At 32.8% G+C, this 14,452-nt stretch overlaps 2 protein-coding genes across 2 annotated transcripts; one reads left to right on the forward strand and one right to left on the reverse strand.

The window, feature by feature from the left end:
* Positions 1-264: 264 nt before the first annotated feature.
* TRIADDRAFT_54580 (uncharacterized protein) lies at positions 265-2,001 on the reverse strand (the record flags this gene model as incomplete). Its single annotated transcript, XM_002111008.1, has 2 exons — positions 265-802; positions 1,787-2,001. 2 exons carry the CDS (start codon positions 1,999-2,001, stop codon positions 265-267), a joined length of 753 nt encoding a protein of 250 aa, XP_002111044.1.
* Positions 2,002-9,905: 7,904 nt separating this feature from the next.
* On the forward strand, positions 9,906-12,779 carry TRIADDRAFT_22351 (uncharacterized protein; the record flags this gene model as incomplete). The annotated part of the gene is made up of 13 exons (XM_002110467.1): positions 9,906-10,012; positions 10,109-10,197; positions 10,348-10,409; positions 10,496-10,578; positions 10,663-10,736; positions 10,826-11,055; positions 11,150-11,305; positions 11,405-11,474; positions 11,551-11,659; positions 11,751-11,880; positions 12,060-12,164; positions 12,283-12,459; positions 12,678-12,779. Coding segments are annotated over 13 exons (1,494 nt in total), but the record flags the coding sequence as incomplete, so codon positions are not given.
* Between the last annotated feature and the right edge of the window lie 1,673 nt (positions 12,780-14,452).

Raw genomic sequence — 14,452 nt, forward strand, 5'->3', positions numbered from 1 at the left:
CATATCGCTATTCACAGCATCAAGTGTTACCTTAATTAACTGTCATTTGTGCAAGAGTACCGTAAGTAATTCGATATAGAAAAACATGACAATCTAATAGATAGATACGATATCATCGTGATTATATTTTTACAATTATTTTAGTGGAATCAGATCTTGTAACAATCGAATAAATCGCTTTAATATATGGCAGAAATACATATAATATATAAGTTATACATATATATATATATATAGATATATACTTCTATTTTTAAGATCAAGTTAACCGGCTTTGTCTAGTAACTTCAGCATTTTGCTCTGTATATTGTTAGATTCTTGTTGTAGCTCAATCAAACGATTTAATGCTGTCATTTGGTCATTGTGAATTTTGGATAACGATAAATTAAAGTCTTGTTGCATTTTAAGTAAATTTTCCAATACGTCGTCGACTTCTAGATTTCTTTTTCTTTTCCTAGAAAGACTCAATAACTGTCTATTTTCTGCCTTGTTAAGTAAGCGCATTCTTGCCAAATGTTCGTCATGTTCACCTCTAATACTATCTTTAGGGTCGTTCATAGAAACTCGTTCATTATCACGAGTCATGTCGGCAAAGAGAGGAATAGATTGATGAATGTCGTGCGTTACGTTATTGGTTTCGATTTTATCTAAGGATATATTATTCGTTAAGATCTTATCTTGTTCAGATTCTGAAAAATGGATTACTGAATTAAAAATTTCTTCAATTGGGCAAAAGAACGGCCACAGTAGGCTGACATCCGCATGAGAAATCGCGCCAGATTGTAGTTTGCGTTGTAGTTTTCTAGTTTAATCAATAAGTTACGCGGAGAAGAGTTAAGTATCAGGTATCCTACCTGCTACACAATGTCGTATAAAGTGATGCACGGGTAATACATATATATATATATATATAAGAAATATACGTCATGAAAGATGTATTGTTGAACGCTATTGTAGAGTGCGGGCAGTAAGAACTATTTAATGTTGTACCGAATTATCACTTTCGAAATTAGCCACTATCCGAAATAGCATCTTTTTCGAAAATTGGCAAATTTTGGAACTAATCATATTACGATATACAGCTTTGACTAGTGAAATGTAACTACAAAATAGTTACTATGTCCAAAACAATTCATTATCATCTCTGTAGAAAATAAAACAAGAAGATACTTGTTTGGTCTAATCATAAACGTTGTGGTACTGTATTGTTACGATTGTTATTATTCTATGGTACTAAATTTACTACTGACTTCATATGAGTGAAAAAAATTATCAATGCATGATTGCATCAATGACATATCAAAAAAATACTATTCAATGTAGTAAATTGAGAAGTGCATTGTGCTCAGTGTGATCATCGGATTATGCAGCCTGCACATTTCACAGTATATAAGACGATGATATAAACGAGATGATTTAAAAACAATCCGTTGTTTAAACAACGTCTAATCGACTTTCCCAGTGTTTTTAAAATGGCTATAGTACCTTTAAGGTGAGTGATAGCAGTAATCGAAGGCATATAAAATTTAATATCGATGCAGTAAAACTATGCCGATAGAACAGCAGTATCGTCAATCAATATTGCTGTATGTCCACTTCTATTTTTGTAATCCATGCTACGATGACTATGATTTCATTTGTGCAGATACTGTAAATCGAGCTGTGATTGAAAATGCGTCTTGTACTGTAGAGACTTGTACTATTCTTTAGTTCCTGACTATATCATTCTATGCAGTTACATAAATGCAAAGCTATTGATTGCAATGTAGCTATTTTAAGCACTTACCGATATTGTTGTGTTAAATTATTGATTTTGAAGTGTATAATCTGTGAATCTCGATCGTAGCCAAGTTTATGCATTTCTTCTGATATGACATTGAATACGTGATGGTTCCTTTTAAGGCTCTTTAGTTCTATTACCTTACTTTTCCAGATAGCGATCAGGCATTTAGTCTCTTCATATGAAAAATTTTCACTTCTCTTCTTCCTATCTGAGGACATTGTAGCTGGAAAATGCGAATTAATTCTAATGCTATACCACACTTTGAATGTAAAATTAAAATTCAGTGTCACTGACCACTTTGCCTGAATTAATTATAGACTATAGTGTACACTACTTTAAGCGACAATCGGGTTCTTTCAAAACCTTTTTATTTACTGCAGCGTTGACTATTCACAGTATTATTCAACACTTCAAGTTGGGAAATTGCTTCATCAGTACTGTAATAACAATATTACTATAGTAGTACAGTACAGTATAATTATGCGTGTGCTGTGCATGCGTATGCCACTACCTGATTTTATAGTCTTTACTGTTTAAACTGTTTACAGTACAGTACTGTACTGTACTGTATTCACTCTACAGTACGGTACTGTACAGTACACTATAATGTACTGTACTGTACAGTCTGTAGTACTGTAGTATTCAGTACCCCCCACTCGACTAAATACCAACTCCGATTGCAGAACGCTAGTCCGTAGTCAGATGTACAGTATTAATAATTATTATTATTAATACAGATTTACAGATTTATTACATCGAACAGACTTATTAATTCAAAAAACAAATCGAAATATCCAAAATGCCAACAGCGCAAACCCGATTTCGCAGCTGCATCCCTTCCCTAAAAAAACTTTCGATTTTTGGAATACTTTGTTCAGTATGTAATAATAATGTATCAGTAGAGCAATTTAAGCGAAGTACAGTTTACAATGAGTTCCATGCATTCTGTCTAGGGCTACACTGTGTAGTCGCCACATATCAAAAGAGAAAATACTTTTTGTATCTCTGTGATGCCTGTCAGAGGGGTACAATACGAAGAACTAGAGGCCGTACCTACAGTACAGTATAGTACATGGACTTCTACTGTAAAGTGTGATCTTTTTCTTATTCGATTCTTTAATATGAAATGAAATACTTTAGTATTAACCAATGTAACATAATATATACGTACAGTACATCAATCGACATTTCTACGCATACAGTACAGTATAATAAAAAATGAATTTTTCGGATTTCGTAAAAAAATGCGCGTATAGGCAGACTGCAGTACAGTACAGTAATACTGTATGTGCTGATAACCTGGATCACACTGTACTGTACAGTGTACAGTACAGTACCGTACAGCATCAGGTTGATAGTACTGTGTTTGGTCCATAAAAGTTCTTACTGTAGAATGTTAAGCTGAAACTGTTCTACTGGCGGATTGGACGGACACTGGACAGTTTCAGATAAATATTCTTGGTAAGAACTTTATGTACAGTACTGTAAACTGTCGTTACAAAAGAAGCCATGCTTAAACTGTACTGTACAGTACTGTACTGTACTGTACACTGTACAGTACTGTACTGTACTGTACACTGTACAATTAACCCCGATTATTCAGATACTCAGCTTAAATAGCTTAAACGATGATACTGTACATTATTCTAAGAGTCTAAGGCATTTACGCTGAGTATCTGAGTAATCGGGGTTATTATGGCTGGGCCCGGCCTACTGTACAGTGTACAGTACACCCGAGAACCTGTATTCATACAGTACTGTACAGTACTGTACATGTACTGTACTGTACAGTGTACAGTACAATACTGTACCGTGTACAGTACAGACAGTACAGTACAGTACATTACACTACAGTAGTTGGCATACTGTACTCCGAGTTTTTACACACGACTGTTCTGTTCACTTCTGTACAGTGTACGTACACTACTGTAGTTACACATACTCATAAACAATCCTGCTAGTGTTGACAACTTGTGAAATAATTCATTTTTTTACTGTATTCATCATCATAGTCAAAGTGTACAACCAACGATTGCAGACACTGGGAAACCCCTATGATATCCTCACTATGAAATATGAGTAAACTACAAAGGTAAGATTGAGTTTTATAATCCGATAGTTGATTATTATTTATATTTATTTATACATTAATACCATATATTGTACGGACAGTTTCTTCAAATTTCCTTTAATTCACATCACACTTAGGTGTATCGCGATCTCAACTACAGCAATACTCAACTACTGTACCTACTGTATACTATACAGTACTATACTATATAGTCTATACTGTACACTTGCACTGTACAGTACTGTAAAACGTAGGATACGATATACAGCACTGTGTAGCTGCATTATTAATTTAACGGTAAAAGAAATACATTCGAATAGCAATCCTAATCATAACATTGTCATTTACCGCATTGTAAAGCAAAATTGAAGAGCCTAACTAGAGGAAATTGATTATCTTATGCTTTGCAAGTCACGGCACCAGACGAATGACAAGAAATTTTTTGCAACACTTCACGATTTATGATACGATTTGACCCCTCAGCCTTCAGCCGACTGTATATCTTGCAATACATTCTGGCTGCCGTAGGGCACTTGGAGTGTAACTTAACGCCTCATTTTTCGTCTTTTTATACACTTCATGCTCAGCAACACATTCCATTTAGAAATCAGGTTACATTTTTGTGGCGGGTGGAATAGTAGTCAATTGAAATTAATTTTTAAATTTAATGTAGTACAAGATCTACTATACTGTACTCTGTCATGGTAACATAAATTTCAAGTTTCAGCTCGTTGACAGCATTTCATAATCGTTGATAGCGGTGGGCTTACACTATATAATAATACGTATACAACATTAACAGGTTAAGGCATGGATTACTACTGTAAATTCTAAGTAATCAACGGTTAACAGTTCAGTAAATTTGTTGTCACTCTGTAGGATGAGAGAGTATTTATAATTATTAGATCGCCGTCAAGCTGCAGAGTGCGGACAGTTCTTACAGCTCTTTTCTGAAAGATGAATCAATGCACTTAACAGTGACGGTAGAATACTGTATAAAAGTTGCGTAATTCTGTAAACTAACGTATAGGGGTACTGTTACTTAATGGATATCTAATATGACAATAAAATATACCATTGTGGAACCATGGTGAAACTGCCATTCTCTGTGCATGCAGAACTGATTGTATGGCACTGTGTAGTAATCTTGGAGCTAACGATGCTGCGAAAGAGTCGCTTATTAGTATTTCAATACTAATATTGTTTAAACGTTAATAACGGTAAAATAAAATGATCATTACTGAGAACGTAAACATAGTAACAAGGCTTTATCTCAATAAGTTCGTGTTGAATTTGCTATGGCCAATAATTATAATTAATTTAGATATGAATGACACAGGACTGAATTTGGGTTAGGATCGTAAATTGTTTAATAAATTATATATAATGTCAGAGTCTGAATCTGATCGTCTGCACCGCATAATTTACGGATTCTACTGATTTAGAATATTCGAATATACAGTACTGTGCAGTACATAAACAACATGTAGATTGACGCGATAGTTGATTAATAATTTTAAAAAATACGAAGGACTACACAGATATCACTATAATAGCTGTAAATTGCAATAATAATTTTATTCATGTTTATCAATATTGATGTTATACAAGTATTTTTACTGTGGACATGCTATTGTTAGAGTAAAAAGTTGCAGAAAGTGCTTTACGGTTACTGTATGTAATGTTATAGATTCGTTAATGAAAGAGATAGATCACGAACAGGTGCGTGTACGCTTGTTAATAAGGATATCAGTGCGTTATTCAGAGTCAAAGCGAAGAATAGATGTCGGGGAAGGTTCGATGACTCAATAATAAATGAATATATTTATAATTTGATAACATGTACTGCACAATCGAAGAACATACGCGTGCATACTTATATATCGTGCACTCATGCATAAATTAACTAAAGAAATGCAGAGCATACCAGAGTTATCCGCATTGGTTACAGAACCATAATATTACTGTATACTGTACCTCAAGGCTAGGTGTAAATCAAGGTAGCTTGTTTTAAATTTATATCGTTGAATTTAACATTTAAATTTAAAATGATTACTTTACGATAAGCATATGCAATCACTATGCTTCATACATTTGCAGCCTCAGATATTCGGTTTGTAGACTGAAATAAGTTAGTAAAGATTTATATAACATAGAGTCTCTGAAATATCTTCAACTGATCGCATGACCATAAGTATTCCTAATTTTAATAAACGTCAAATAGTCAAGACATTATTGGAAGCATACAGTGATCACGTTTTGTGTGTAGCACAGCGATAGAGGATACTTTGTACATGAAGATGGACAACCTCAAACTCTAGTATTCATTTGATATCTGCTGAAATATTAAAGTTTTTTATATTAACTTATAAAATATCTCCTTTCGTATTCTTAGCACAACGTCAAAGATCGAGAGTTTGATAGAGACGTTAGAAAAGTTAATTCACCATAGCGAAAAAAATTTGGATCACATTCGCTATGTGACTTTGAAGATTAAGCAAACTCTTGCCACGCAAGGTACAGGTTATTTAAATTTAGCTTAGCTCTTGCTCTTTAATATGCTAAAACGTTGTTTACTAAACTTACGGGTTACAATCACTGTCAATTAATTATAGTAGATAGTGATAACTATTTAGAAGCTTTGATTTATCCTACAAATAAGCCTTACTAGTATAGAGTGTTGTTAGTTAGTGATTAGGACTAGAGCTTCTACTAACAATTCGTCTGTTGTACTATAGCGAATGTGAGTGTATGTGCTATATACAATACTACAAGTATGTAGTCTATGCATTTTACTGCAGTGATCTTATATGATTTTATGATTGTGTAATATATTCTACAGATCAATAACACTGATCCAGGAGGCAAATAGAATACTGTAGAGGCATACTACAAATGATAATCTATTGAATATAGAAGTACTGTGGAAGCAGAATAGATTTCCTAAACATTAATAATTAATTTTACTAAGTAGTCGCAGCGATTCGTGTATTCAGTACCTAATGTTATATTCTAAGAAATATCTACCGATACTATTTTATTATACAATATTTTTGGATGGTAAAGTTGAACATATGAATGCTGATCTCTCATAAATATAGAAAAGGCACGAAAAAAGTTACTTGAAGATTCCGATTACATTCCAGTTTTGTTAGTGACTTTACAGGTACTATCTTTCAAGCTTGTACACTTATTGTATATCTATAATCTGCAAGTAAAGGATAATTAACATATGAGAATGCATACAATCGTTTTTATTATTAGGGTATCATATCTAAGTAGTATGTAAAACACGTTTCTTAGTTATGTACATGTACTTATCCAACTGCTGCATGTGTACGTGTTCAGGTCAGTATTTACTGTAACTTGTTTATTAAAAGTAGCCATGTTGCCGTAAAGCTACTTTAGTTAGTTAGGGTTTCGTAGAAATTATTTTTAGTTCACCACCCGCAAATTTTCTGGTTATTATTTTGACCCTGTATTAGTTACTAATATTTGGTAGCCCGGTAGCTCCTTGTTTTACGTAATGTGAAACGTATTGCGTGTGAAACGTTGATAATCTTTATACAATAGACCCTAGCTTCTATTGTACAGCATTTGTATTTGTTATGATTTACTTCGAGGGGGTACGGAAGTATATCAACTATAATGTCTATTTGTCGACAAAATATATATAGACCGTTCTGGATACTCAAGTATTGGTAAATATTGCCTCTTCCATCGATGAATTGTTGGTCTTTGGTACGTGAAATTCATGATTTTAGGTTTTATATTTCTATTACTCTGTAGATTGTGAACATTTACTGGAGTTATTTACGCGTGTAATTCTTTGACTATCTATCAACCACATAGGGAAGCGGCCAATTTCGACATTGCTTGCTCGACAAGTTACGATAACACAAGTCCTTATTGATAGTTTAGTTAAGGCGTCTAAGTTTAGTTCTCAGGATGAGGTTGTTATAATCCTTGTAACATTACTATCTAAACTTGGAGCTAAAGGTATGATTCTGCTGCTAATCGAGGATCTCTTTTATTATATTTTGTATTCTGTTTACTGTTTACATTTACGTACACTTAACTGGCATTGTCAACAATTAATATCCATTGTGATTTTTCGGTAACTAGATAAGAAAATTGCTATGAAGGCCCGACTATCAGGATTATTGGATGTGTTAGCGAATCTACTGAAACAAAATACTACTAATTATAAACTTCTTCAGCCGACATTGCAGCTCGTCAAGCTGCTAGCAACTAAATGTGCGTTCACAATTTATGTATTTTGAAGGTTGCAACAGGAATTCATAGGAATTTATATTTTTTGTAGCATTAAACTTGATTGCATTAGGTAAAGCAGGAACAATTACTGCATTATTGCGAATAATATCGGGTTGTGGTAATCGTCATATATTAACTTTAAGGTTAATATTAGCTATTTCTAATATCTATGTAAATATTTAGCCAGTTTTATTTTTATTGACCTTTCAATATTACATCTGTCAAATTTATTTAGATCATGTCTCACAGTAATGTCGCGATTGGTGCAAAATAGTAAGATATAAGCACGCAGCTACAATTATTTGCTGATATTGATACTGATAGTTCTTATTTATGATAGAAAACAATGCTACTATAACAGTCAATCAAAGTGGCGTAACCACAGTAATAGATTTGGCGATCAGCTGGCACAAAGTTGACGTTAGAAATAAGCAAATATCATTACGCAAATCTATTTTGACAATATTAAAAAGTTTAACCTTTACAAGTAAGTTTTGCTTTTACCTCAAGTGTTAAATATTATTTCTGCAACAAGCTATTTGTTTAATCTCAATTAAAGGAACTGGTAAACGAAAATTTGAAGAGTGTAATGGTTTTCGCATTGTATACCAGTTGTGTAAAGAGTATTGCGAAAGTAAGATAGAACTTCATGTATTCAAGTAAATATCTTGTAATTATGTCGGACATATTAAAATTTAGAATTTAAATTTATTTCATTTGCTATTTAGACAAGGGCCTAGACAGTTTAATAACCATTGGTACTCAAATATTACGTCGCTGTTATCCTGAAGTTAGTCTACCGGTGGCAAACCTAAACAGTCCGATACAATTTAATCTTGATGCTAATAATTTAAATGCGACTAAGCTTCCAACTGTACATGGTGAGCGTAATGATTACCTTCAAGTTAATACAAGCATTTAGTGAAATGGGTTATGATTAATTTCATATTACGTAATTACTTGTTTATGATTTGATGTTAATACGAAGGTGAACAATATATGGATCACAACAGCGGGCAAGATAATGGTAATGAATACAGTCCTTCGGATAGTGATGGAGATTATGAAGACGCAGATACTGGTGTTTCTTGTCAACCCTCAGATAACGATGACGTCGAAGGATTACAGGGAAATGAGCAAGGAATTCCTAAAATAACTAGGTCGGAGGAAGACTTAAGAGCATCGTATCAAGCGTTCTTTCCTGAAATAGAATTGATGAATGTGAGTAACAATGTTTCATAAATTTATTCGGGAGTAATTCTCTCTCGACTAAGCCTGCAACTAGCCGACATAAAAGTAGATAACAATGTCAACTACTCAATTCTCTTTCTTTTCAGCTGAATGATAACCAATTGAATGATCCTTTGAATTTAATTGCTGTAGGAAATCTAGCTAAATTGAAATTTTTGTCTTAAGTACAATATATACACATTAAGAATATTAATAGATATTTTATACAGGGTATCCATAATAATATAGGAGACCCGATTAGAAACGTAGAAAACTCTTCAAAAGATGATATTGCCACTGCTAGTGATCGTACAAGTTCTTCAAGTTCTAAGGAATCAGAACGCTCTACTATGGATGACTACATGAAACAACAGAATCTAAAATTAGGGTATCTTTATCTTGCAGTGATACCGTGATAAATATTAAATGTCATTGACTGCTCTGGCACTTTAATAATAATGATTTATTTTCATTTCAAGATATGTAAATTTTGAAGGTTATATTTTACGCGGAGGTAAAAGAAATATTGTCAATGAGTCATTAACTACAAAGAGTGTGGTACCATTTACAGAAATACCTATGCCTGAGTTGTTTGGACATTCGTCGCCGGAGTCACTAGAGCCATTAGTTGAAAGAAAAAATAGTATGCAAAGGTTAGGAATGTCAATGATACTCGTGGAATGCTTCATGACTCAACAATAGTGACGTATAATCTCTTTTTAAATGTAAATTTATATATGTTGTTACAGAAACAAAATATTATCAGATATTGAACGCGTTATTTTCCCCGGAAAGATTATGAGTGATGTTGTTTATGATCTTGATATCGAAATAAGAAGTAAATCTAAAGCAAATATTCAAGAATCGACTAAAAATTTTGAGCTAAGGTAAGCTGATCAAATGAGATATCGAAGACATGGAGTATTCTTTTTTATTGACGAAGAAATTCGTATATCACCACTTCAATACTACAGACAAAATCAAACAGAGATTCCCCCACTCAGTTTTAACTCTCGATTTGAATGCGGAAATCTTAGGAAAGTGATAAGGGTATGAAAAATTCGTCATGGCTTTGAGGATGACAGTTATGTTTGATTTATTGTTAACAATTAAAGGCTTTTTATTTAAAATTATAGGTAAGACCGCAGGAATATGATATTCTGCTCAACCCAGATATAAATACAAAACAGCACCATCAATGGTTTTATTTCGAGGTTAGGTGTATGTTCTTGTGTTAAACTGTATTGTTAAAAAAGTTTTTAAGACGCTGTCATAAACCAAAAAATTAAATATTATAGATAAGAAATATGCTCAAGGGCATTCGATATCAATTCAACATTATTAACTGTATCAAGAAAAATAGCCAATTTAATTATGGTGAGTAAAACTATAGTAGCAAATAAATTTTATATTCGATATTGGCTCAGGCTATCATGTTTACTATTCTTTTTCCGTAATTCTGAAAGGAATGCAACCTGTATTTTATTCGGCCTATGACGCTATCAATAAAGGCGTCGGTTGGATCAGATTGGGAAGTAATATCTGCTATTATAAAAATCACTTTCCTCGTAGCATTGCTGCAGGAGGTGGTGGCATGAAATCATATTATACGATGAGTTTTGCAATTGACTTCCCACATAGCGATGATACCTGCTTTTTAGCATATCATTTTCCATATACGTATTCTACCATGAAGGTATAAACTTGCACAGTTTTAAAGTTTTTTGTGTAAGGTGAAGGAAAAATCAGCTACTCGATCTAGGTTAATGATCGACGTTATTTGTATTTAGGTACATTTAGAACATATTCGAAACGTTGCCGATAATAACTCCATTTACTTCAAATGTCAAGAGCTTTGTTTAACTCTAAACGGCAATGTTTGTAACTTGATGACCATTACAAATAGTCCGAATAAAGAAAGACTTAATGATGACAAATATGTTCCTGTGGGTATGTAATGTTTAGACGTGCAAATAATCTTACTTTAATTTCTTTTTCATGATTGAAAACTGATGTAATGTTTTCGCCTGATCAATGCTATAGAGAGAAGACCTTACATATTTCTTTCTGCTAGAGTACATCCAGGCGAAAGCAATTCGAGCTGGATTATGAAAGGTAATTTTTCTGGAATGTTGCAAGTTGTAATGAAATTCCTAATGCTGGCATTACGGTATTATTGTAATTATTGCAGGCTTACTTGATTTCATTACGAGCGATGATGATTGTGCGATACAACTTAGAGAGAGTTATATCTTCAAGATAATTCCTATGCTAAATCCTGATGGAGTTGTTAACGGATGGTAAGTAATCATTCTATAGATTGCATGCTAAGATTTTTCTTCACATTTTTTGCACGTAATACTTACGTCTCTTGTAAAATTCATGAAATAGCCACCGATGTTCACTTTCGGGTCATGATTTAAACCGATGTTGGATATCGCCCGATCCACGAATACATCCCACTATTTATCATACGAAGGGACTAATACAGTACATGGTCACTATTGGTAAATCACCTTTGGTAAGTTGGAAAGTGGCTTGCTTATTTACGTCTATAGCATACTAATCAATTCCTATACACCTAGCTATGTATTGTTACTATTATTGTCGATAATTGCTACTGTATCGTAAACATGTTCTGGTATCTCCTATCAATTGCGGTGCAATGTTGTAACTGTTTGTGCTTATTTAACACTGTAGATATTTTGTGATTTTCATGGGCATTCTCGTAGAAAGAATATTTTTACATATGCTTGTTATCCATATACGAATACTAATCATCGAGCTGAGGATCAAATGCTTCGAGTTAGTACTTACGGCTGTTGTCTTCACTATTTAATGCCATCTTATTTATAGTTCACATATTAGTGAGATCTGACTACGATGAAAGAACCCCTTTTTTCAAACTATTTATTTTATAAAGGCACTTCCAAGAGCTCTCCAGGAGGTTTCGCCAGTCTTTTCGTATCAGTTATGTAGTTTTGCGGTAGAAAAGTGTAAAGAATCGACTGCTCGTGTTGTTCTTTGGAGAGAGCTCTGCATTTTGCGCAGTTATACCATGGAGAGTACTTATTGTGGTATGGATCAAGGAGTTTACAAGGTTAAACCTTAAGCATTGCTAATCTTGCTTTTGAATTTATTAACTCTGCAACTTTAATAATATGCTTCGTTACAAATGTTTCACTTCAGCAAGACAAATGATAATTGTTGTTTCCGCTAATTTTTCTCTCATCAATTATAATTATTATGTATAATATACATATGTATATTGTATCCGATGTAATAAAGTTAATGTTCCTATTGTTTGTATTTCGTTAGGGATACCACATTAATACTACAGCTTTAGAGGACATGGGAAAGGATTTTTGTAGGGGTTTACTAAAAATGAAAGATTTATCTTTACGGAAAGTGCCTAGGTGAACGATACTATACGTAACAATAAGATCTTGTGTTTTTTGGTTCAGACTATTACTTGTTGAGATTTAACCGTATCTAAATTACGAGTGTGTCTTAAGAATTGCTTGGTGCTTGTTAACAGCTAATATATTTTAATATTCATAAATATTTAACAGTAAAAGTAGATTAAACGCACAAACGACAGCTGATCGGGAATCTGCGGGTAAAGAAGACAGTAGGCATAGAGTCAATCCTAAGCATTCAACTTTAACCTTTGAATTGCACATACCGAACGAAACAGAAGTTTTATCTGTTGACAGCGATTCTGGAGATAGCAGTTCGTCGACGGAATCAGATGAATTAGCTTACGATTGTTAACAACTCACTAACAAGAATTATACACTTTACAAAAATTATTGTATCATCTTGTCAATGACGTAATTGTCAGAATTACCAGAAAATTTCATCGAATCTATTAAATGATTTTATTTTACTAATTGATAATATTCATATAAATCATGTTTTGTTGAATGGGCTTTCAAATTTCTTCATATTCTTTGTTATTTTTCAATCACTGAAAGAAAATATACAGACTTAGTTGCAGTTACCAGGTTTGTAAATAAATTTTAAGTACTTAATATTGTATACGTGTATGTAAATAATTTTTAACCAAAAAAATTATCAGAGAAGTATATTTTTCATAGATATTTACAATCACTAATTACGAAACTAAGAAGATACTGTTGTATTTTTACTATTATCTTGAATCATAAGCAGAGGTGACTAATGACTATAATTTCAGTTTAACTACATTCAAATTTTTTTTCCTTTATATTGATTATCGAAATGACAATAAACGCATAGCAAAGTTGCGCATAATACTTACGTACTTATTTATTTGAGTCAGTTTGTGTATCATTCTCTTAATGTTGTAATGGCAACGATTTCTATTTTTAGCTTGACTTCTAATAAATATGGCTCTCAGTATAATACTTTCATCGTTGTATTATTTAATATTTTATATTTTTACACAGAGTGGATTAATGCTTTGTTTATTAAAATGTATACTAAAACTACAGTATAAGCACTAGTGCTTATCTCCGGATAGATTCAATCATACCGTGTGTGCATTATACGGTAATGAAGTACCGAAATGTATATGGACTTTATTGATTAGCGCTATCTGGTTAAGTTCGGCTCTGGCTAGGACTACTGTAATTACTGTATAACTCAAATACAGAATGTTGCGATAATCGAATTTACGCCAAAACAAACAACACTGAATTTATGTGCTATTTTCTTTTTGAATATAACTGCTTTAATATCATTCTATTACAATGTTGGGTTTTACTACAGGAAAAAAAAAATTAGAAAGTTCCTAGAGAAAGTACCGCATAATAAATTAATAATATACTGTACATACTGTTCTGTAATGTACATATATTCGAATACTTTACGTAAATCCATCCCTCTCCCTATAAAAAGGCGACGGACTATTTTCTGTACTGTACCTTTGAAAATTACTGAAACAATAATATTTATTACAGTACATACTATACTGTACAGTATACTGTATACTGTGTACTGTATAGTATTGTAAGTATATTCGATTTTTCTGAACGTAAAATCGTAACTGAGCGAATTTAAAAATTAAAAATTATTATTCTGTATAACTGTGCAGGACTATAGTAACTGTA

The sequence above is a fragment of the Trichoplax adhaerens genome, genomic scaffold (assembly GCF_000150275.1).
Source record: "Trichoplax adhaerens TRIADscaffold_3 genomic scaffold, whole genome shotgun sequence".
Taxonomy (NCBI): domain Eukaryota; kingdom Metazoa; phylum Placozoa; class Uniplacotomia; order Trichoplacea; family Trichoplacidae; genus Trichoplax; species Trichoplax adhaerens.